General features: G+C 45.4%; 2 protein-coding genes across 2 annotated transcripts in view; one reads left to right on the top strand and one right to left on the bottom strand.

The window, feature by feature from the left end:
* Positions 1–24,807, bottom strand: part of LOC309671545 (kelch-like protein 8) — a gene marked incomplete at its 5' end in the record, with an annotated part of 659,404 nt that overhangs the window by 21,301 nt on the left and 613,296 nt on the right. The window lies entirely within an intron of this gene.
* Positions 1–24,807, top strand: part of LOC309671212 (AF4/FMR2 family member 1-like) — a gene marked incomplete at its 5' end in the record, with an annotated part of 40,571 nt that overhangs the window by 13,199 nt on the left and 2,565 nt on the right. Inside the window, 12 exons of the mRNA XM_082482417.1 lie at positions 539–593; positions 725–762; positions 2,197–2,359; positions 6,268–6,552; positions 12,776–12,964; positions 18,477–18,568; positions 19,533–19,596; positions 20,440–20,576; positions 21,759–21,830; positions 22,451–22,544; positions 22,647–22,690; positions 24,074–24,303. Of these exons, the coding sequence (XP_082338543.1) occupies positions 539–593; positions 725–762; positions 2,197–2,359; positions 6,268–6,552; positions 12,776–12,964; positions 18,477–18,568; positions 19,533–19,596; positions 20,440–20,576; positions 21,759–21,830; positions 22,451–22,544; positions 22,647–22,690; positions 24,074–24,303 (1,463 nt within the window). The remainder of the gene's footprint in view (positions 1–538; positions 594–724; positions 763–2,196; positions 2,360–6,267; positions 6,553–12,775; positions 12,965–18,476; positions 18,569–19,532; positions 19,597–20,439; positions 20,577–21,758; positions 21,831–22,450; positions 22,545–22,646; positions 22,691–24,073; positions 24,304–24,807) is intronic.

Raw genomic sequence — 24,807 nt, 5'->3', positions numbered from 1 at the left:
CAGCAAAAAGAGAACTCCTGTGACAGAAGAAATATTCACAGGCCCTCAGAGTGTGAACACGCACAGTTTCTGGTGCAAAGACGATGCTTTCTGCCCCTTGGGGAGCCAGTGGAGGCTAATAGCGTGCTAATTTCTTGCTGTACAAGGAGCAGATAGATTTCTTCCACGCCACCTTGCGGTCTTAGTGCCTAGGTAACTTTTCTTCTCTGTGTTAGTGTGCTAGGTAACCGTTGTTGAGGAGCACTGCCCTCGTAGAACTTTGTCTCAGTTGCCTGTAGATGGCAGCCGATGACACTGACCTCCAATTGCGCAGCTCCTGAGATCGACTGGAAAGCATAGTAAAACGTTGAGGTTGTGTGTTGTCGTTTTATCATTCATTCGGGTAGTGAGAGGGTTTAGCAGATTGAGCATGCCAAATGTTCAAAAAGGATGTGGGAGGTTGGTTTGTTTTGGCAAGTGCAAACCAAGTCTTTTTCAGTGTCTGCTGCTTGAAAATGTGTCTGCCTTGGCTGATATTTATCTTCTGGTTGTCTTTCAGAATGCTCCAGGACGACCTGCAGCTCAGTGATAGTGAAGAGAGTGGTGACGACCAAGTCAGTTTTAGATGTTTTATACACTAGGCACACAGACATCCCTTTAAATCACCACAACTTGTTGCGTTGCTCCGAGTTCCTTACGCTAACCTTTCCTCCCCCTCTCCTCTTTGTTTTTGTGAACAAAACAGGTTGTTGAAAAGCCACCTTCTTCACTTGCTCCTCCAAGGTACAGGTTTGTTCCCAAACTACTAGCTAGACCAAATAAGGAGGAAAACCAAAACTACTTTTTGTATATGGGGTAGATAGGTAAGGGTTCCTGGTTTCTCTTGTAGACACAGGCTTTTGTTTCTAGCTGCCTGAAGCTGCTTTTGAAAATTGGCTTGTGGGGGGTTTTACAGAAAGCTCCAATTGGAACTGAGTAATCCAGTCATGCTGGATTTTGCCTGTGAGCCATAATTTTATTTCCCCAGCTGTTCTCTTTTTTTTCTCCTCTTCCCGTCCACCACTGTGTATGTAGATCACGCTGGAGCTAATGGGATTTTCAGTTGTAGTAGTGATGGATGTGAATCCAGTTTTAGTTTGGAAGGAGGCCCAAAACAGCCAAGTGAGTGAAGAACAGGAAACGGTTAAGTAGACTCATTGAGGCTGTTTCAGCTCCCTGATAAGGCAGCTGATTGTAAGCAGCTCCTGCCATGTATTGTTAGTCAGAAGCAATATTCAAGGTAGACTCAACAGCCACATGCCAGCATTAGAGGAAGAAAGGTGGAGAAGCCCAGAATTTTTCCTACAGGAGAGCACTGACAGACATTTTTGGCTTGATATCTGTATTCTTCAAGCACAGGGTAATGGTCGACAAAGTCAGACATGCAGAAGGGCATGCCGATTCTTGGCATGATTTCTGCGTCTCTGCAAGCTCTTGAAATAGAGTGTTCTCTTGATATCAGTCTGGATCAGCAAGGAGCTTGCCTCCAAGTAATACAAGCGTGTTGATGCTGATATGGGAAACAGTTTTCAAAGTAAAAAAAATAAAAAAAAACCCAACATTTTGATTTTGTAAGCCCATTTCAAAGCAAAAAGAAGCTGTGCATCAAAGTCGTGGCTCTCCCTCACTTCTATTCATTCCCATTGTCAGTGCTGGAGGAAAACACTTTTGAGTAGGGGAGGGTGTTGAAAAAAAGCCGCTGCTTGACATGGCTGTTAACGAAACAGTTACAGCACCTTGACCAAGTAACACAGATGAAGTGAAAAGGTGAAGGGGAGAATACAAAAAAGAGAAACCATCCTGGAATGTGTGTTTCCATCTTGTTAGCCTTTATTGGAAGTTTTTCTTTTGAGGGTTGGGGCTGTCAGAAAAGCACTTGTCAGTTTCAGTTGTTTTTTAAACTTTGGTTGGCTAAATGCTGCTTCATAGTGTAGCAGTGATGTCCTGCTTATGTATTTGTCTGACTGGGTTGGAGTTGAAGGTTTTATTATTTCCAGAGGTTTTTTATTCCGGTGCTTTATCTTTTGGGTATGGCAATGTATTCCTTTGGCCTTCTCCCATCTCCGCTCACTGCCAAAACATGGGGTTTCAGTTTTACTTTTGAATCTTGCCGTGTCAATATAATAAGTAACCTTCGCCCATGCTGCTTTCTAATGTTAGCTCATGGTGGTCTAGCAGTGCCCTACAGTCCCAGCCCAAGAGTGTGGCATCAGCACATTCCAGCAGCTCGGAGTCAGGGAGCACCAGTGACTCTGACAGCTCTTCAGACTCGGAGACCACCTCAGAGAGCACCTCCAGTGACAGTGAAGCAAACGACCCTGCGAGAGCGTCAGCGCCTGAGGTGAATATTAAAATAAAATGTAGAGGCTGCTTAATACAGCCTCTTGCTTCAGACTCTCTGCTGCCTGAATGCAGTCAGGACAGGAGACCTGAAATAACGTCATCATTCATGTGTCCCCTTGACATCTTTGCTTCATCATCAGACTTTTTTGCCCTTTGCTTCCCTTCTAGAGTTTGTCAATTAAATAATCCTTAGTAACAGCGTAATTAGACTTTTACGTGCCTAACCTTGAAGTGTTCCCCCTTCTACTTTGGCATCGTTGTCTAGCACTCCTGGAGGAATTAGTGTCATCGCTGGGGAGACACAAGTAAGGCACAGATGAGAAGCACGGCTTGTCTGGGATGTTTGGGGTGCACCTCTGCCCATGCAGGTTTTCTGAGTGCTGAGGCTGTGGGCTGGTTGAGGGTGAGACCAATTTCCTGATATGTGAAGAAGAGCCGCTGCCTCCCTGCAGCTCCTGTGTGTGAATGACAGATTCAGCTTCTCCCAGATCGCAGCTGAAGTGATCAGACCTGCAGGAAGGGCTGGAATATGCTTAGACTTCCTACTGTTTAATTTGCCTCAGATAGTGCTTCACTGGCATTTCTGAGGCTTTTATTGGGAAAAGCAGACAAACAGAACTTGGTGCCGTAAAGTTTCATAATGGAGACCGTGCATTTTTTAAAAATCTGCTGGAGAAGTGCTCATGTCCCATGGTTTCAAACAGTTCCTCCAGCTTGCCGAACATTCTCAGGCCAGTGGGAACTGCATGGTTATATCTTATGAACCACAGCTGGTGTAAATTAAGTTGCTGACGGTTTTGAGGTACTTTCACAAAGCCCAGAAACCTTGTAATTTATTTCTCCTCCCTCCCCTAGCCCTAGCTTTCCTTTCTTTTGCTTTAGAAGCACATGAAAGGGAGAATTTTATGTGCAGAAAACAAGTTTTGAGAAGGCATAGCTTTTCTTCTCATATCTAATACACTTCACCTTCCAGCAGTTCAGTTACGGAGTTTGCCTTCTGCAATGCGGTTGTCTTTGGAAGGAAACAGATATTATACTTCTACTCTTTTACCCAATCCTGCCTGCTTTGTTTTGAAAATACTGGATTGCAAGATCCTTCTCGCTCTAGTGAAATCCTAGCTATTTGCCATTGACCATCTTATCCTTTTTTATTCAGCAAACTGTTCATCCATGGTGCTCAAGGAGCAAATTATTGCACATGGCCCATTTGTTTATAGTCAGTTCTTCACATGCAAAAGCACAGACTTTAAGACCTATAGGCAATAGTTCCTCCTTTCTTTTTTTTTTTTTTTTTTGAAGTCTCTTACTATTCTTTGTGTTTGGAAAACCTAAGGAAAGCCCGTATGATGGTGTAGATCACAAACAAGGTAACCAATGGTAGAAGGTGCTAGAAAAGGATCAGAGTATGCCACTGTCTGCTAGCTACCTACATTATGAACTGAAGTTTGCTAAGTATTTTAACTGAAGCTTGCTAAGTATTTTGGCCACGTTTGTATAGTGTTTAAATTAAAAAAATGCTCTTTGGTGGCTAATGAGTTAAAATTCTAATGAAAACAAAGCTGATTTGTGTTGTCTGAAAACTATAATGGAATTTGTGGTTTAATTTTTCTTACAACCCCAAGGTAAAACCAAACTGGTTTTTAAACCAGGTTTCTAGATTGACTCTCTGAAACACAGTTGAAGACATGTTTTGTTTATCCACATGTTCTACAGTGAGTTGAGTCTGGATAGAGAAGAAAATTGTGGTAGAAGGGATTCATTAGTCTTGGAAAACCTTTCAGGCTTTCTCTTTTTGGGGAAGAGTTGTGGGACTTCTGAGAAGGGAGAGTTGTGACTGGGGAGAATCGGTAAGGGCAGGAGTGTAACTGTGCCATGATGGTGCCCAAATAATGAGCTACACATTTAAGTGATGCTGACCCATACGTGGTGTTTTCAGAACAGGCCCCAGAGAATAATGCTCCTGCTTTGCAGTTTCTGTTGTCTTTTTTTAGGGTTAGTTGGGTTTGCTTTTCATAGAATCATAGAATGGCTTAGGTTGGAAGGGACCTTGAAGATCATCTAGTTCCAATCCACCTGCCATAGGCAGGGACACCTCCCACTAGACCAGGTTGCTCAAAGCCCCATCCACCCTGGCCTTGAACACCTCCAGGGATGGAGCTTCCACGACTTATCTGGGCAACCTGTTCAAGTGCCTTCCACCCTCAAAGTGAAAACTTTATTCCTAATATCTAATCTAAATCTAACTTCTTCCAGTTTAAAGCCATTCCCCTTCATCCTATCGCTACATGCCCTCCTAAAAAGTTCCTCCCCGTCTTTCTTGTAGGCCCCCTTTAGATACTGAAAGGCTGCTATAAGGTCTCCCCAGAGCTTTCTTTTCTCCAGGCTGAACAACCTCACCTCTCTCAGCCTGTCTTCATAGGAGAGGTGCTCCAGCCCTCTGATCATCTCTCTGCTCTTTTTCTCGTAATTTGTCAGACTACTGTTAGGTTAAGCAGGGCTCGTAGCGACCACATTACGTTATCTGACCGTGTGTCCTGGTTTGAGATAGAACAAAACTAATGTTCCTTTTCAATAATTTTCCTTTTCAGTTTAGTCTGGTCTAACTGAATGCACTCTCTGAAATTAATGGTATGTTTTTCAGACAGTGTCTGCTTCTGGCAATCAAAAAGTCTGATGCTTATAGTTAGTACCAAGGAATAGTATGCCGAGAGGCTTTTGCTTATACTTATCTCTGTATCAACCAGGGTTAGCTAACTTTGTTATGTACCGAGTTGGAAGCAGAAGAGCGGGCAGGAGCGGACAGGACAGATGACCCAAAACTGACCAGCGGGGTATTCCATCCCATCTGCCTCATGCTCATTATAAAGCTGAGGGAGCAAGGGCTCAAGTTCCCTTTTCTTCAGTGGCTGGAGTCGGAGGAGGACTCTGTCTGTTCTGCCTTTGATCCTGATCTGTGTGTTCCTGCACCCAGTTCCTGTCTGCTGCTGAGTCCAGTCTGGGATTTCCCCAGTGCTGGCTGGTGACGTGATTGTCATCCTGGGAGCTCGATATTGGGTTTATATATATTTGTATATATTTCATTATTTTCTTATTAATATTATTATATTTTCTTTTTATTGTTAATATTTCATTAAAGCTGGTTTAGGGTTTTTTTTCAAGCCGTAAGTCTTTCTCCCTTATCCTCTCTCCTTTCTCTCTTCTGGGAAGGGAGAGGGGTTAATAGAAAACATCTGTCATTCATTTAGTGGCCAGCCCAGCCCTAAACTGTGACTCCAGAGGCCTTCAGACCTTGGTCATTGCTCATGCCTTGCTTGACCCAGAGGGAAGCAAGTGTTAAGTTGTGTAGGCAGAGGACTCAGAAGAGGCTGGACTTGATGCGGTAGCCATACAATTTCTTATGGTAAATGGTTTTCTTTTGGTTAAACCACAGGAGCCTGACAGCCTACCTGTCAAACTTCAATGAGATGTGATAGCTGGCACAGCCCCTTGTCCGTTTTGCTGTGTGCAAATAACTTTCCAAAAGCATTGTGAGGACAGCACCTAAACCGTTTTTACAATTGCTGCTTTTTTTAGACGTTGTCTGATTGTGCAACAATGTTGGTTAGTGGCAAACCAAAATGAAGCTTTCATGTAGACTACTCTCTTACTGGATGACAGGTAGGGCTAGCAGAGAACCAGGAGTGCTGTGCAACATATTTGATCCTGTGCAAAAACGAGGTCTGTGTTCCTGAAGTAAGTGTTCATGTGCACATACTAGAGCATCCTCACTGTCTCACGGTCTTTCACTTTCACGCCTTTTTTAACAATAAGGAGGAAATTTTACTGGGTTCTGATAAGCAGTGCTAGGATGGAAATAGCCCATAAAGGCATCAGTGTTGCATCCTTCTTTTCTCTTTTTGTCTGCAGCCTGACCCACCAACTTCTAATAAGTGGCAGCTCAACAACTGGCTGACCAAGGTGAACCCACCAGCAGTGCCAAGTCTCAGCGAAATCGCCCATGGGGATGGATGTGAGGAGGGCCAGGAGCAGGGCGATGGCATCAGCAGCAATTCTTCCCACCAGCACGCTGAGCCAAGGGAGCCTCATCACAAAAGCTCCGGCCGAGCAGCCAGGGCTCCTCAGGACACTCATCTGCCAACCAAACACAACTGCCAGAAGTCTCCTGTGCGCACCGAGGAGCCCTCGCTCAGGCAGACTTGTCTTCCTCAAAAGAGGAAGGTGAGGGGTGGAGGGGGAGGTGGGTTTGTACAAGGGCCAAGGTGGTGTTTGAAAAACCCGTGCGGAGAGTTCATTTCTGCTTCATAGGTTGGGAGTGCACCCATTATGCTCCTCCTATAAAGGTGCTATCAAACTTCTAAAGGGAATGCGTACCAAAACTTTCCACAGATGTTTCTTGTTGATCACAAATCCCCTGCTGAGCAAATGAAAAGCCTTGTAAGCTGTCTAACAAATGCTTTGGTGGTTTAAAACATTTTTTTCTGTGTTTTCTTGAAATACTAATTTTCTCAGACACCAAAACCTCAGCCCTCCTATGTCAGAGAGGACCTTTGGGCAGCAGGCTGTGTCACAGCATGCAGCTGGCCAGCCTGCTGGGAGCATTTGTGGGTTTCTCTGCTTTCAGCCCAAGCAGAGCTTTGTAGGGCTGCAGTTCCCCCTCCCCCTGCAACTCCTTGAAAAGCAGCATAGTATCTGAAGCACCTTCCAGACTGTGGAGTCATCTGTGCTACCCATTGAGTGTCTGTTGTGGGAGAGCACCTTGCCTGCAGTTTGTGGGGGTGCCCACAGGGACAATTGACCCAGGCCACCCTGGTCTGTGGTTTTTGGTTTTGTCCATGTATGCACCTTCTGCTGCCTTTAGTCACGCAACCACAGTCTGAGTAGCGTAGTCTTTTCCTGTGTGGAATTATTTATTTCCATGAAACAGTTGTGAAGGCTTGCTTATGCAAAGAGGACTGAATTCTGCAGATGTAAACTGTGTTATTACTAGGGGTGATGGCAGCAGCCCCGTGCCTTTTACTTTTCCATAAATGCAGACTTTTGACTGAACCAGGTTCACTGATAGTAACAACCATCACTAAACCCTGCTTTGGATCTCAGCACTTGGATAAATATGTAGAAAATGTCTTTGGTTTTCCTGGAGCTGCTGTGGTGCTAGCAGCAATGCTAATGCTTAAAAGATGCGTGTATCCACTAAGGAGATTTGTAGAGTCCTTCAGCTATAATAGTTGCTTTCCCCTGAATTCCAAGACAGACCTTTATTTAACTGCGATGGTAGCAGCTCATGAGTGTTTTTGAAAGCTAACTGCCAAAGGGGACTGTGGATATACTTCCAGCCAGCTGGTTCAGCTGCACAGAGAGTTGGCTGCAGGTGTTAAGGTGAATGGGTATTCACTGTGGACGTTTCAGTGCCTGTGTAACTTTTTGGTCCTCCTCACAGAGCAGGTGGCTTAGCATGTGTGGGTGAATTACCTTGGTTCCCACGTGGGTTTCCTTTAGTCTTGTCATTTTCTGAGCTTCCCATAGTTGTGGGGAAGAGCAGGAAAATGGTGAAGAAACTTGAGAGACCCCGGCAGTCCCCCTCCTGCAGAGCAGCAAGAGAAAGGTGAACAGGCAGTAAATCTGTTGCTGCTTCTGTTGTCTCAAAGAGCCAAGAGAGGAGCTATTTGATACTAGACGTGTCTTCCCTTGCAGCCTGAGTATCTGATTGCAGGAAAACCCTCCTAAGAGACTCAACATCTGTATTATATCAGCATGCATCAGTGTCCTTGGAGGCTCAGGCTTCATCACAGCCAGTTTGGTCAGGTGCAGCTGTCAGACATCTTTTGCGGCACTGTGGAGCTCAACCTGGGAAACAGTTTAAGGACGTGATCTAGGTGCTTGAGGCTTGCCCTGAGCACGCTGCCAGAGGTAGACTCTGTGCTGAGCATAACCCACTGAGCACCACCACAGTGACGTAAACCTGGATGTACTCGAGAGAGAGAGAGACAGAAAGTCCTGCAATGCTTTTGGCTGCCACCAGGCGCACTATGGGTAACGCTGACTTATCAGTGTAGTTTCTTTTACATTTTCTTGGCTTGTAGCAAATTATTCTGAAGTTTTTGATTCAGGTAAGCAGATGAGGATGCTTTGTATTGTTAAGATCTATCGAGTGCAATTTAAAAGTATTATTTATTACCTCTCTGCCTTAATGGTTCCTGTTCTTCTGGTATCAGACTCTTGTTGTAGAAACCAAAAGCCCCTGTGCATCTTGGAAATCTGAGTGATCGAACTCTCCTGTGAATGCAGTTTTTTCCTTCCCTTTGATAAGGCCTATCACAAAACACAATTGCTTGCAGTTCATGACTTTGCCAGGAGGAATCTGAATACATTTCTGTACAATTCATACTGAGTAGGAGAAAAAAAAAAACACAACCATCCAGAACAGATGAAATGCTATTTTTCAGCAATGGATGTGCCTTAATTTTGATTACTGTTGGCAACAAGAGGTTTTGCGTTTCCATCCCTGCAACTACAAAATAATTAATCTGTCCAAGCAAAAGTAGATAATATCATTTTAGGATACTTGTCAGTGAGCCTGAAATCTATATCCGCTGTGCTCTGGGTTTCCACTTTGTCAGTTCCAGTATCTTATATTTTCTTTTTTTTTTTAACCAGAATCAGTCAAACTTAGATGTGTTCGTCTGTACTTTACCTGCACATTCAAAACCTGAGTGATTTTCTTTTTTTTTTCTTTTTTTTTTTTTTCCTTTCTTCCTGTTAGAGGGAAGTGGAGAAGGAGATTGATAGGAAGAAAATGAAATCAGAAAAAGAAACAAAACCATTGCAGTCTTCAGCTAACAAAGACTCCCATAAATTGAAGTGAGTATACAGTGGTGGGATGGCAAAAAGATGCATAAAGCTGAGTCTTTCTCAAAAAGGTTAAGGCGAGGAACTGTATCTCCTGTGCTTATGCTTGTGAGTTTGCTTATAACTTAATGTGTCTTCTGAAACTTAATCTGCTGCAGATTTGTCTTTACATCCTGGAACCAAACATGTGGCTATGGGAATATAATTTATTCACCTTTTTATTTGTTGCAGATGTGAAGGTTGGGTGTCACTTATCTATCTTCCTCTGTCTTCTTAACGCTGAGGATTATGGTTCTAATCATTCAAGCATAAGCTGATGTTTCAGTGGCTTGTTGTCTTCCCATACTTGGTTTACAGTGCTGCAAAAGCGTTGAATGTTGTTGCATTTGCCTTGATTTCCAACAGTTGAGATGGGAATGAAGACTTTACTATTTTAAACATGAACTTGTCCATCCTGCAGCTTATGTTGCTGCGTGCTCTGATCCATGTATTACGCATAGCTCAAAAAATCTGTTTATGCTGCAAGAAGTTTAGTTGCCAGTTATGCCCATACTGCTTTTCCTTCTAAGCTGGTAGGCAACCATTTGCACTGCTGTCTTTCAGACCAGATGCAGGAAACAAATCAGTGCAAAAGAATTTTACATTGCTTGAGTTACAAACAGTGTGGTAGACTGCCTGCCTGCGGGATGCAGGAGTCATTTTCCCTTCTGCAAACTACCATGGTGGTAATCTGTCAGCAGATGATTGCCCTAGATGATCTGGGAGGTGGCAGCTGTTCTGTGGGGAGTAGCATGTGCTTGTTCTGCATGATAGTTTAGGGGTTTCAGGGGATGGCAAGAGGTTGAAGATGGTTGAAGATGTCTCTGGTTGAAGATGTCCCTGCCGGGGGGAGAGGGGGAAAGTGTCGACTAGATGACCTTTAAAGGTCCCTTTCAACCCAAACTATTCTGTGATTCTAGGTGAGTAAGACTTAAGAGTTCAAGCATCAGTTATTTCTGCTTTCATGAGAAATGGAATTAGCCTTAAAATGGTTTTAAAAAGGGAGTTGGACTAAATGATCCTTAAAAGTCCTTTCCGACCCAACCCATTCTATGATACTACGAACTTCTTTTTCTTTGCCCATGTCTTCCTCATTCTGGGTTCTGCTGTCATACTTATTTTGGGGAAGTTTGTGCTCTCACTGCATGAGAAGCAGCAGAAAGCTTTTTGTCAGATTCGTGGTACTTCACATGCATTTAAAGCTCTTAGCCTTTGTAAGGTGAGAAGATGAGGTGAACGCGTTTTGCACACAGAGAAACCGAGGTGCAGACAAGTTGAGTTGCTTGATCAGATTCTTGCCGCAAACAGGTGAAATAGCTGAAAGTGTAGCCCTGAAGTCATGACTCTCGTTCCCATGACTGAGCAGAGAGAGTTCTGGCAGCCTCTTGGGAAAGGATATTCTGCTAAGTGTAACTGAATGTCCATAAATTTCGACTTGGTGATTGTTGCTGTTTTCTTAATTGGACAGGTTCTGATGAAAGAAAAAAGTCATGTGTCAATGCTGATACTGTCTGCTCCCTCAGCTGCTTTTGCTGTCACCAGTGACAGGCTTTGAATTGTACTTATCGGCTGGCTGCTGGTGCACACGGTGTCTGTGCTAGGTGGGACCTGTCTTCTCCCAGCTTGACAACACAGAGGTGGATGTGATGGACATTGCAGAACTCTGGTTTCTTCCCTTGCTGCCGTGTGAGGCTGCTAAACTGGGATGCTTCAGAAGCACATAGGTGTGCAGCTCCCCCTTTCTCTAACTAAACCAACATGATGCAGAGCCAATAAGCTTTTTGCAGTGACTGGCCCAAATTTGTATATGGGTGAAACGCACAAAGCCCAATCCAGAAAACAGAGTTGTATGTATAGGTGAGTAAGGGTAGGGAGCATTTCCCTTTTCCACCAAAATCATCTCGTTGTCTTTGTCTTTTTTGTATGTGACCTAATGGACACACAGCCAGCATGCCTTTTGAATCATGAAACTGTGGAATTTCAGATGGCCTTCATGGCCAGGAATTTCTCATTTATTCAGCATAGCATTTGCAGTGCTTCTGGTACGTCTCCTGAAACTTAACCCATAATTTGCATACCAGTGTACTGCCAGCATTTTGGCTAGCTCTTTGCTAGAGCTAATGCTTCTAGGAGCATGTCTTCAAATGGGCAGTGTCCCTGAGAGGGGAGGCTCATGCATCAGTCACGGGGCACTGCGATCAATTCCTGCTTGCTTGTTGCTTGAATTGGAGGTATTGGATTGGTATGTAGCGTTGAGGTTTGTGTCCTGACAATACGACTAAACTGCTTTTCTGCAGAGAAAACATTGACGTGCTCTTAAAGCACTGAGACTTTGGGGCTAACATTTAGTTGTATGAAGGGATACAGAAGGGCTTTAATTCTGGGGTTCACTCCTCCCTTTTGCTCAGTGAAAATGAGCACCCCTTTTAGCCGTGTTCTGGCTTGCAGAGTGGGAAGGATAAGGATGCGTTTTTGGGGAGAGAGCTGTACCAAGGTAGGGAAGCTGGGGAGCATGTGTGCAGTGAGTAGGGACTGTACCATGGGAAAAGTGGGTTGTGGAAGGCCGGAGAGGACTGTCCTGTGCACAGCAGAATGAAGCAAGATGTGCAATGTCATGCTTCGGTCTTCTCACTGGGTTTAACTTAATTTCCTGCTCTTCTGATGTTGCAATCCATGAGTTGGGATCCACTGTTCGGTGTTTTCCTCGAAACTTTGAGAAGCTGGATAAAAACGATGTAAGTGAGCAGTAGAGAAACAAGGTTTAGAGCTATCTGGTGCTGCTTAAAGCTGCCAGAGTTCCCTGGTAATCCTAACTCCGGATGATCACAAAACTGATATGCCACCGTGTTATTAAATGTGATAGCCTCTGCCATTATAAAGCACAGCATTTTAAGTCTCTCTCACTTGAATCCTCTCAACTTTATAAGTGTTGTGTGGGTGAGCTGGCAAGTCTTAAAGGAACAACTCAGTTAAACTCGGTCAAAGCATATACAGGATCAAGTGTCAGGGTGAGTATTTCTGACCATAGAAGATATCTTCTAGCATAATGGGGAGAGAGAGTCAGTGCTGCAATTCATTTGCCTTGTTGTGTGATTTGTCCCAGGGATTTTAGTTGCTGTTATTACCCCTCTCCCATTTTCAGTGAAAAGAGGCTGTGTTGGAGGGATGCCTTTTTTGCAACATCCTGATATTCTGGTTGCAAGTCTTTACTCCAAGGACAAATCTTACTCCTACTTGAAAAGAAACTTTCTTGTGTGGTGTTGGCAGCTGAGGATGTGGTATCTAATGCACAATGAAATCCCTGAAGTTTCATTTTGCTTTTGTTTGATTCTTTATGTTAACAAGTCCTCTTATACTTCCAGAGAAATTTAAACAGAATTGGTACATGAAGTAGTTTTTTTTTAAAAAACTTAGTTACGTTATATGTACACCATATTCATCCCAATTGCTGAATTCGCTTCCCATCTCCAGAGCACCAAAAGCTTTACTTGAAAACCAGAAGAGAGATCTCCTGCTACCGCCACCTCTGCCACCCATGTCTCCTGCACATCCTCCACCAAAGTCAACCAAGATGGCCCAGAAGAGACCCAGAAGTGAGACTGGTGAGCTGCCTGCCATGGATAACACTGCCAGGAACAAGAGCGACCACAAGGATCCTTTGTTCTCCAAGCACAAGAAAGTGGAGAGAAATCACGCTGAATTGCCAAAGGGCATCGAAGTAGGTATCCATTATAACTGGTGGGATGTTTCCTGCGACTCATGAGTGCTGTGTGATTGTCTTTAGAAATGTGCTCTGAGGATATTAAAAAGGAAGGAAGATAAATGAGCCATCAAAGAAAGCTCTTGGAAGCAATTTTGCTCCTTTAATGGCTGTCTGGGACCATATGTTGCTAGCCCGAAAGCCTGCATTGTAACTTCTCTGCTGACTTTCCATCAGCTGTTTTCATTTCACCAGTGAACAATAGTGTAAAGGGATGACCGTGTAAAAACCCAAGGCAAGAGAAGCATGTTTATGGTAGTAACCGTTTCTGACTGTAGGCGACTGCAAGTACAATATTGGCGTAAAAATAAGTGTGTTTACAGAAAGGAGTGGATTGCTTCAAAGTAAGAAACAATCAACCCGTGGTTTTGGCTGCAGCTTGGATATAAGGTTTTGTGGCTTGCTTACAAAATTATTAATGATCCTTGCAGCTGGATCTTTGCATTTTTTTATTAGAAAATTCAATTCTATTCCTGTTTTCCTGTGGCTGGGGGTGTGTGGTCTAGTCTGTTGTTGTGTGTGTTAGGCCAGATTCTGCACGCTGTATTAGCTGGCTTCTAACTGCTTGCTTTTTCCTGATAATGGAGTTAGTAACAGAGAATCAACAGTTGCTGTGTGGTTAAGCTGGAATAAGTGTGAATGGATATTACCCATTCCTGCCTTGGCTAGTGGCCATGAAAAATGTGGTCAGTCGGTCAAACTCAGTCAGTCGCCGAGGAGATCAGCTCCAGTGAAGGTCAGGCCTCACTGGGGAAGGGGATGGCGGCGGATCGGGCTGGCAAAGGGCTCTTCTGAGGGCTCTTGTAGCCGGGAAAAGCGGCTGGCGCGTGCTGGTGCCGGAGCCGGCAGCTCGGGGGCGGGCTGCTGACGCGGCAGGGGCGGAGCCAGCGTCACCCGCGGCAGTTCTAAACGGGCTGCTCAGGAGCGCAGCGGCCACGCGGGCAGCTGGTGGGCGTCACCCCGGGCGTCACCGAGGTGAGAGTGGGCAAACAGGGCGCAGCTCTTCTGACGGTAAGTTACTAAAAAACTCTTTACCCGGCCAGAACGTCATGGTAAGAACTCGGCAGAAAACCATGGCTTTCCTGAGCTCTACACCGAGCAGCTCTGAGGTGGCCACCCAGACAGAGCTAGCGTGGCAACATGCTGCCACCCAGGGGTCGGGCTGTAGGGAGTGCCCTTCTCTTGCGCCGGTGTTGAATAGTGGCGGTGAGCAGGCCTGTGGGCGGTGTGCCCAAGTAGAGGAACTCCTTCAGCTAGTGATGGAGCTCCGTGAGGAGGTAAGCCGCTTAAGAAGTCTAAGGGAAAGTGAACAGGAGATAGATAACTGGAGTCACACTCTGTCTTCCCTGAGAGAAGCACCCCAGGGAGACCGAGCTCCGCATACAATGAACCCCACACCCTCTAGCATTGTGTCTGAATGTGGAGATTCAGAAGACAGGGGCCAGTGGCAACAAGTCCCCACTCGTCGTGGCAGGCGTGCCTCCCAGGTTACCCCCACGCCATCCCAGGTGCTGTTACAGAACAGATACGATGTTCTTGAAAGGGAAGAGGAGGATGGCAATAACTGTGGCTTGCCAAACATTGAGTTGCCACTGAAGCCAAGACAGATTACACCTCATATAACGACATCATCATTTAGGAAAGAAAGACGGGTCCTTGTAGTAGGGGACTCGATTCTGAAGGGAGTGGATGGTCCCATATGTAGACCGGACCCAATCTGTAGGGAGGTCTGCTGTCTTCCTGGGGCCAGAGTTAAGGCTATCCGGAGGAAACTCCCTAGCCTAGTCAGGCCTACTGACTACTACCCTTTATTGATCTTTCAGTTAGGTAATGATGAAATTCTAGGAAGGAGCCTGAGGGCGATGAAGAGAGACTTCAGGGCCCTGGGACGGCTAGTTAGGGGATCAGGAGCACAAGTAGTGTTTGCTTCTATCCCAACAATTGCACAGATGGATGGGAAGATTAACAGGAAATATCAGCTGATCAATGCCTGGCTCAGAGACTGGTGTCGTCGGCAGGATTTTGGGTTCTTTGATCATGGGCTGCTTTTCAGGACACCAGGCCTTCTGGCAGCAGACGGAAAAAGCCTGTCTCAGAGGGGGAAAAGGGTCTTAGGGCAGGAGTTGGCGGGGCTCGTTGACAGGGCTTTAAACTAGGTTTGAAGGGGGATGGGGATAGATCCAAGGTTGCTAGCAAAAAGCCTGAAAGTGGGGTGCTGGCACTAGACTTGGAAAAGACAGGGGGCGTAACCGGGCTCCTTAGGAAGATGTCTGGGGATGGCAGAACTTCAGCTCCCTCCAGTAAAAAGGAGAAAGGACCAATAGCCCAGCTGAAGTGCTTATACACTAATGCACGTAGCATGGGCAACAAACAGGAGGAGCTGGAAGCCATTGTACACCAGGGTAATTACGATGTAGTTGCCATCACAGAAACATGGTGGGATGACTCGCATAGCTATAGTGCTGCCATGGATGGCTATAGACTCTTCAGGAAGGATAGGCAAGCGAGGAGAGGCGGGGGGGTGGCCCTGTATGTCAGGGAGTGTTATGAATGTCTTGAACTAAATGATGGTGATAATGAGATTGAGTGTTTATGGGTAAGGATCAGAGGGAAGGCTAACAAGGCAGATATTGTAGTAGGAGTCTGTTATAGACCGCCCAACCAGGATGAGGAGGCTGATGAAATATTCTATAAACGGCTGGGAGAAGTCTCAAGACCGCGAGCTCTAGTCCTCGTGGGAGACTTCAATTTGCCGGACATCTGCTGGGAATACGATACAGCAGGGAGGGAACAGTCTAGAAAGTTCCTGGAAGGTACTGGGGATAACTTCTTAACACAACTAGTGAAAGAGCCAACTAGGGAAGGTGCCCTGCTGGATCTGTTGTTTGTAAACAGGGAAGGTCTTGTGGGGGATGTGATGGTCGGAGGCCGTCTTGGCAACAGTGACCATGAAATGATAGAGTTCTCAATTCTGGGAGAAGCAAGGAAGGGGGTCAGCAGAACTGCCACCTTGGACTTCCGGAAAGCAGACTTTGGGCTCTTCAGGAGCCTGGTTGACAAAGTCCCCTGGGAGGCAGTCCTCCAGGGCAAAGGAGCCCAGGAAGCCTGGATGTCTTTCAAGACGGAAGTCCTAAAGGCGCAGGAGCAGGCTGTCCCCGTGTGCCGTAAGACAAGCCGTCGGGGAAAAAGACCGGCCTGGCTAAGCAGGGAGCTAGTGTTGCAGCTTAGGGAAAAAAAGAGGATATACGGCCTTTGGAAGGAAGGGCAGGCCACCCAGGAGGATTACAAAGAGGTAGTAAAGCGATGTAGGGAAAAAATCAGAAGGGCCAAAGCTCAGCTAGAGCTAAACCTGGCTTCTGTTGTCAAGGACAACAAAAAAAGTTTCTATAAATATATTAGCGATAAAAAGAGGACCAAGGATAATATCTGTCCTCTAGTAGATGGGGCTGGTAACGTAGTAACCAAGGATGAGGAAAAGGCTGAGGTACTTAATGCCGTCTTTGCCTCAGTCTTCAGCAGTAGGACCAGTTGTTCCTTGAATTCCCCGACCCCTGAGCTAGAATACAGGGATGGGGAGCAGAGTGAAGCCCCTGTAGTCCAAAGGGAAATGGTGAGGGACCTGCTTCAGCACCTGGAGGTGCACAAATCTATGGGGCCGGATGGGATCCATCCAAGGGTGCTGAGGGAGCTGGCGGAAGTGCTCACCGGCCCACTGTGCATCATTTATGAACAGTCCTGGATAACCGGGGAGGTCCCAGCTGACTGGAGGTTGGCAAATGTGACGCCCATCCATAAGAAGGGCCGGAAGGAGGATCCAGGGAACTACAGGCCAGTCAGTCTGACATCGGTGCCTGGGAAGGTCATGGAGCAGATCATCCTCAGTGCCATCACACGGCACATGCAAGAGAACAGGGTGATCAGGCCCAGTCAGCATGGCTTTGTGAAAGGCAGGTCATGCCTGTCAAACCTGATCTCCTTCTATGACAAGGTGACCCACTTGGTGGACGAGGGAAAAGCTGTGGATGTTATCTACCTGGATTTTTGCAATGCTTTTGACACCGTTTCCCATAGCATTCTCCTGGAGAAACTGGCTGCTCATGGCCTGGACAGGTATACTCTTCGCTGGGTAAAAAACTGGCTGGATGGCCGTGTCCAGAGAGTGGTGGTAAATGGAGTTAAATCCAGTTGGTGTCCAGTGACGAGTGGTGTCCCCCAGGGATCGGTGCTGGGGCCCGTTCTCTTTAATATCTTTATCAACGATCTGGATGAGGGGATCGAATGCACCCTGAGTAAGTTCGCAGACGACACTAAACTGGGGGGGCGTGTTGATCTGCTTGAGGGTAGATTGGCTCTGCAGAGGGATCTGGACAGGCTGGACAGATGGGCTGAGGCCAATGGTATGAGGTTCAACAAGGCCAAGTGTCGGGTTCTGCACTTGGGTCACAACAACCCCATGCAGCGCTACAGACTGGGGGCGGAGTGGCTCGAAAGCTGCCTGGCAGAAAAGGACCTGGGGGTGTTGGTGGACAGCCGGCTGAGCATGAGCCAGCAGTGTGCCCAGGCAGCCAAGAAGGCCAACACCATCCTGGCCTGCATCAGGAATAGTGTGGTGAGCCGGAGTAGGGAAGTAATCCTCCCCCTGTACTCGGCACTGGTGAGGCCTCACCTCGAGTACTGTGTTCAGTTTTGGGCCCCTCACTACAAGAAGGACATTGAGGTGTTGGAGCGTGTCCAGAGAAGGGCTACAAAGCTGGTGAAGGGTCTGGAGGACAAACCTTATGAGGAACGACTGAGGGATCTGGGGTTGTTTAGCCTGGAGAAGAGGAGGCTGAGGGGAGACCTTATCACCCTCTACAACTACCTGAAAGGAGGTTTTAGAGAGATGGGAGCTGACCTCTTCTCCCTGGCGACAAGTGATAGGACAAGAGGAAATGGGTTCAAGTTATGTCAGGGCAGGTTTAGATTGGATATTAGGAAGCATTTTTTCACTGAAAGGGTTATTAAACATTGGAATAAGCTGCCCAAAGAGGTGGTGGATTCACCATCCCTGGAGGTGTTTACGAAAAGGGTAGATGAGGTGCTTAGGGACATGGTTTAGGAGTGGTGGTGTTTTCATCAGGGTAGGTTAATGGTTGGACTTGATGATCTTAAAGGTCCCTTCCAACCTCACTGATTCTATGATTCTATGCTGTCTTAGCCATTGTGCAAGCAAACCTGTGACTTAATTTCTCAATGCTTGGGAAAAGTTTGAGTGGTATTAAGCCTTACTAGCAGTCAGGTAAGAAGCCAAGTTTCTATTTCTGTTATTGGATGGGGTGCTGGGGAAGAAGGTAAGAAGATGGTGAGAACCTGGAGAGTAAACTGTGCCTGGGACAACTAAATCTTTTCTCTTGAAATTTAGGAAAGCCAGGCTTTGGAATTGATTTAGATGTACCTCTCTAACCAGCTTTATCTCTGCTCTGTTTTTCAGGGATCTGTAGGGGATGTCACAAATCCTTTCCCAGTGCCTTCTTTGCCGAATGGTACCTCCAAGTCAAGGAGACCTCAACTCAACTTTGAAGAGTAAGTTGTTGTTTTACACCCCTTGTCTGTACTTTCTGAAGACACCAGGCAAGCCTGGCCCTGCAGCCGCCCTGGCTTCTGCTTCCTAATGAGCCCTTCTTTTGGGAGGAAAGAGAGAGGAAGAGATGTCTGAGACCTGCCCTGTACTGTCTTCTCATGCCTGGGACTTACTCCACCCCCCACAAAGCAAAGGTCTCATTACAACAGTTCTTGGCTTGAGGGAAGCTACTCTGGAAATTAGGTACTTTTTAACTCTGAGAGGTGTCTCATGCCTGCCAACAAGTGATGGGTTTTGATTTATGTGTTTCTTGGCAAGCGGCAAATTCCTCTGTGACAAGGTGCTGGGCAGGCAGCTGACTTTATCTTGAGAGGGCATGACTCACTCGTTAGTGTACAGGTGGCTGTGTGCCATTTGCACGGTGAATAGATTATCCCAGTGCACAGAAATGTGTGTCATGATTGAGACCCAAGACCTGTAGAAGCCTTGGTGACCGTATGTCTTGTAAGCAAATAGCTCGAATGCAAGCTCTCTTGGTCCAAGATGACAGTGTGGTACTGCAGAGTTTACTGTATGTTTCAATCAGAATGTGTTTGTGGTATTGTACTTGAGGAACGGCAGGAGATCACACAAGATCTGTCAAGAAGTAAACTTGGCCTCATAGTAACCTAACTTCTGGTGGATTTTTATTTCAAAATGTAAGTTTTCAATGTCATTCTAACATACATTTTTTAAAGAAATCAATTAATTTTATCTGTGCGTTCAGCTGCTGCGTATTTCTGAACAGGCAGACAACATTCATTTAGTGATTATCATAATTGTAAGGTGTGTTTGATAAGACTGTAACAGGCTTACCAAAACACGATGTTTGGACTCATAGCATCCTATAGATCTGAAGGTAAAATTGATAATTATCCCCCCCTTTTTCTCTGCTTTCTGTTTTTCCACTCTCTGTCCCCAATTCAGACAGCATCCGACAGAATACTACATAGAAGAGGCCAAGAGGCTGAAGCACAAAGCTGATGCAATGGTAAGTCCTGGCCCTGTGCTAAAATGTTAACCATCTCTTGCATTCGGACCAAATACCTGTGTGCATGTGAATAAGATTCGCTCGCTAACATTACTTCCATACTCGGAGTACGTTCAAGTTATATGTGGGGAGGCTGTCTTTATTTGCCAAATGTTCAGACATTTCCCTCTGTTGTGAAGACATCTAGGGAATATGCCTGGAGAACGGGATTTGGAATTGACATCGCCTGAGGTTAGCAGGCCTGTTTGCTTTGCAGAGCTATCACGAAGTCCTCGGAAAATACAAGGAACAGTTAGTTTTAAGACAGTTTACTCTGAAACATCAGGATCCTGACAGTAATTGTGTTGCTGGCGAACAAGACTTGGAAGTGCCCTTTGTGGAATGGGACTGACTTTCTCCACTGTGTGCAGTTTAACAGTGTGTAGGAATGAGCGCTTTTTTTTATTGCTAATTATGGCTCAGTCAGATAATGTACATTTGCTAATTGTCGTTTACTTGTGAAAACGAAGTGGGGGAATACTGCAGAGGAAAAGCCTCATCTGCCTCTCATGAGGCAGGCCTCCAAGACCAGAAAATAATATCCAAGAAAAGTGAAGATGGTGAATTACTGGAGGAAAACATTGAGCAAGAGGAAGAGATACAAATAGCCAGAGCACACAAAGCTGATGACTGGGCCCACATTAGGGCTACTGCTGAGAACCCTTTAATTATCTCCTGGAGGCCCGACTTGCATCTTTTTCTTTCTTGAAATCCTGCCTAACTAGGGAGAAAAAAGGAAATCAGGTACACTTGAGAGAAGTAGTTTTTGTCTTAGTCTAAAAATGAGAATTTTCTTCCCAATAGACCGACAAGACTGGAAGGGCCTTTCAGTACCTAGATGCTGCCCTCTCCTTCATTGAATATGGGATTGCCTTGGAATCAGATGCATCAGCACCAAAATCAGCTCACAGCCTATTCAGCGGCACCATAGATCTCATCAAGTAAGCGGTTTTCAAAGTGCGATGGTTAGGCTGCGTGTTTGGAGGGGAAGGGTTAGTTGCATTGCTTGTTTGCAACTGTGGCCAGTTTGGATTCCCACCATGGAGCAGAGTTCAGGTTGCTGTACAAGCACGAGAAAGACCATCCGGAGGCATCAGAGGCAAATCCTTTGAAGTGCTTCAGCATTGCTTATCAGAAGAAGTAGGCACCGTGTCCTCCTCAGCATTTGAGCCTTGCAGCTGAGGTACACCAGAGGATGCTGGCTATGACAATCAAGGCCATGAAGGAGTTTTTGCTTCATACAGGTCTGAAGTTGCTTTTGCATGTGAGCTCAGTAGTATTTAAATTTAAAAAAAGCAAAGCAAAGATATAGCATGTGGAAGAACAGTTTGTGTCCCAAAGGTCTTGTAGCTTGATTGAAGGCAGACTTTGCTGGTTTCTCCCATGTGTCTTTCTACTAGTACACTTTATTGAGGTTTCTTTTAGCAACCTTCCCCATTTAGTTTCACAGCCATTGTAGATGCACGTAGATAATATGACGTATACAAGCAGCACAACCCAAGCAACCATGTATTGGGTAGAAAAGAGGCAGGTATCGGTTATTCATACCGAAATTACAGGTTATATGAGTGTTTTTGAGAGCTGATTTGACTTCTTGCCTTAGAGCTGAAACAGCTGTCGGGTTTTTTTTTTTGTGGTAGACTTCAAACTTTTTAAATTACATTGTTTGCTTTGTGGTCTTGATGGACTGTATTTCCAAGATGCTGTTGTTGCTTTATTTTCATAAAGGAGACTTGCTTGTTTGTTGTTAGCCAAAAGAAACATTTCGACTAAGATGTCTGTCTTGTCCAGAAACAATTGAATTCATATTTCACCTTCAGTAGTAGGGGCACCTCTTCTGGGTCCCAGGCCTGTAAGTTAGCGTGTAATCACTGTAAGAGGAGAGTGGGTCGCATAAGGGGTCACATCTGTTCGTGCTGCGTGGAAAACAACGCATTCTGAGACAGTACTCTGCTCAAGATCATACAAAGCACTCAGTGCCAGGACTTAAGAAGTCAAGGCAGGTTTAGGTTTCATGACTTTTGGACTGATGTTAGAGATAACGGCATGCGCTGTTTTTTCATAAACAGCAGGACTTCAGAGCACTGATGGCTGACAAGATTCTGTTTTTTTTGTTTCCTTAGATTCATCATGACATTGAAATCCTTTACGGACTCCTCAGCATCTTCACATGAAAAAATCTTTGCCGTGTTTTGGTTTGTAACTGTTTTTCTCTGCCTTCCTATTCTGTGTTTAGACTCGATAGAGTGAAAGACCCATTACTTTCAGGGGCAAAGGAATGAGTTAAATGGGAATCAGAGTTCCACAAGGGAAAAAACCCACAGAATAAAAACCAGAATGAACTGGAACATCTCTAAAGTGCGCCACGTTATCACAAGGGACCACATGTGGAAGGCACAGGCTCTAAAATTTGATCTGCTGGTAACCTGAGAGCACACAAAGGCTTTCACCTAAGGTGAAAGAATGCAATTTGGCTGCCCATGTTTGAGCCATGTAACTGAAGCTGTCACTGAACATAGCTGAGGCACTTCTGGACAGGGGTTTAACGGGCCTGTTGCACCTATAAGAGGTCGGGCACCTGTTTGAATATAACACCAGACATGGCCCGCCCTTGTTTTGTTTTGTGTTGTTTTTTCGCCTTGTGATTTTTTCACAGGGTCCTTTTTTAAGATGAGCAGGAGGAGGAGAAATTCTGAGCTTTCTTGACTTTGCAGTACGGCTGATGTGTGCCTGCCTCTGTCCCACAAGGCTGATGACTGCTGAGCAGGCAGCAGCGAGCATGAACACTGACGCTTGGGTGTGTTTCTGTTCACAGCATGCGCTGCCAGTCCATTCTGCACATGGCAATGTTTCGTTACAAAAAAGACACTGCAATCAAGTATTCCAGGATCCTGAAGGACCACTTTAAGGTAGGGCACAGATATTACCAATCTGCCAGCTGGATGGCTGCGGTAGTTACTGATGTTGGCCGAATAGCCCAAAACTAACAAGAGTTCTGTTCCTTGCTGCAGAGTTCTTCCAGAGTAACACAAGCACCTTCTCCATGTTTTGCAAGGTAAGATTTAAAAATACATATGTTGTAATGCGTCTGTAAGGGTGTGAGTGAAAACAGTAGCCGGAATATTTGAGTTGTTAACTGCATTTGAGAGCGCCTCACCTCTCGCTCTTTCTTGCCACCTGAAATCACACTGTTAGGGGGCATGAGTATTTTTCTTCTCTCTCTCTCCTGTCTTTTCTCGTTGGAAAGGGGTTGTTTTTGTGTTATGAGGTCCAGAGTTACAGCATATCAAGAAGAGCAGTTCTCCACCAGATAAGCAGATCAGAGCAAGGAAGGTATCGTCACTATGCTGTTTCAAAGCCCCTGTTGTCATCTTTTTTCTGTTAGAGATCCCCTGAGACTTAATGGGATAGCATCCCCATCTCCCTGGCCACTGTCCAGTATGATTATGCCTTTGTCCTGGGGTAGCATAACTTTGAGGTGATACTTCAATATTTGTCTCTTTAGCTTAGTCACCAATTAAGAAAAAGAAACTAATTTTCTAATTTATGAGTTATTGAGCGTTTTGTCCTTTCTATGTATCTACAGCAGCGTTGCTGTGTCTGTGGCAGCAAAAGTAAAGGGCAAGCTGTCACATAACTGTTTCACCTGATGCCCTGCAGACTGGGCCTGTGTTTTTACGACAATGAGTAAGAAAGAGTTTTTCTGTGTGCTGTGGTAATTGCATTTGGCAGATAGCTACCTGGTTCCACGTCTGTCCCTTTTAAACTCTGCAGCTGAGAGAGGGTTGTTTGGTCTTTAATATCAATGCTGAAATTCCAGTTATTTTTCTGCTGCCTTGCACAATATAGTTTATTGGGAAGTAAATGGTCTCCCAAGAGCAGTGGTGGAAGCCCTTTCATACCAGGTACTAAAAGTTAAGTTGGTAGAAGTGGTGGGGGTGAAGTGATGTGACGAAGCCAGCCTGTGTCTGGAAGGCGGGCAGCTGACTGCATGTAGCTTCCCTACATCTATAAATAAGTGTGGGTAGGCGCACCTGGCTGCTTTGACTAGCTGTCAGAAAGCTCCAGCCTCTATAAGTGGTGAGCTTCAGCATGCCTGAAATGGAAGTCGTTAGAAAGAAAACACTCAGATAATCTGGTGAAGGCTTCCACAAATAGGTGTAGATTTTGGAAGGTATGGATGGCCCTTTCTGATGTCTGGTTCTGCATTTTCTTTTGTCAAGAGGAGTCCTTAGAGTTGCAAATCACTTCAAAAAACTTGGCCTTGCACTTGAAGGACAATTACTTGTTATGTTGCTGAACACATCTCAGTTTTCAATCCTCCGCTCCATACTGTGGGCCTGGATGATAGCGGATAGCTCCTGGCATAAGATAGTCTTGTGGCAAGGCTTTTAACTCTGAAGTTAAATGTTCACGATGGTGTTTCTTTCTCCTGCAGAAGCACAGGCATGCCTTCTGCTCTTTCTCCAATGTCCTCTCCTGCCGGTTCTGTGAGTTCTCAGCCGGGATCGAATGCTAGCAACTGCAGTGGCAACAGCATTGGCTCTTCAATCACTGTCCCCTATAATATCCCAAGCATCACCTCTTCCTATGTCAACATCACTTCCTGTATCCTCTATGCGTATGATATTTGGGAACAGGCTGATGCACTGGCCAGGAAGAATAAGGGTAAGTTTTTGCCTTCTGGCTTTTCTGTCTTGTGTGTTGTGGTTATGTGTATGTTCTCGCTTAAATCCTAACACTCAACGGAGCAAACACCATACCTAAAGATCAAAGCATTAAATATGTTGAAATAGACAGCTATGGCATATTGGCAGGTTATTGGCAGAGATACTTGGTGGTGATATATTGAGGAGTGTTCCAATTAAAAGATTGTCTTGGCATCCTCAAACGTCTAAGAGCTAAGGGATGAGCGTATCAAATGCAGGAAACCAGCCAACTTGCTTCATGGTAACACAAGAAGCGTAAGGGGTTTTTTGCTGTTTGTTTTTCCCTTTGGGGCGCAGAGCTTTTCTGAGTCGGTTCACTTTCTATAAAAACAGCTTTTTGGCCTGTAGCATTGTGTTTTAGTTTGTTTGTCAAACTTCCAGGTATTTTTGTCTTGAAAACGGTGAAACTGGCTTCTCTAACAGAGGATCTGAGCAGCACTTGAATTGGAGTCCTTGCTGGGCA

The sequence above is a fragment of the Vanellus vanellus genome (genome assembly GCF_965231255.1).
Source record: "Vanellus vanellus genome assembly, chromosome: 4".
Classification (NCBI taxonomy): domain Eukaryota; kingdom Metazoa; phylum Chordata; class Aves; order Charadriiformes; family Charadriidae; genus Vanellus; species Vanellus vanellus.
The sequence above is the reverse complement of the archived record's forward strand: the minus strand, read 5'-3'. Positions and strand labels throughout refer to the sequence as shown.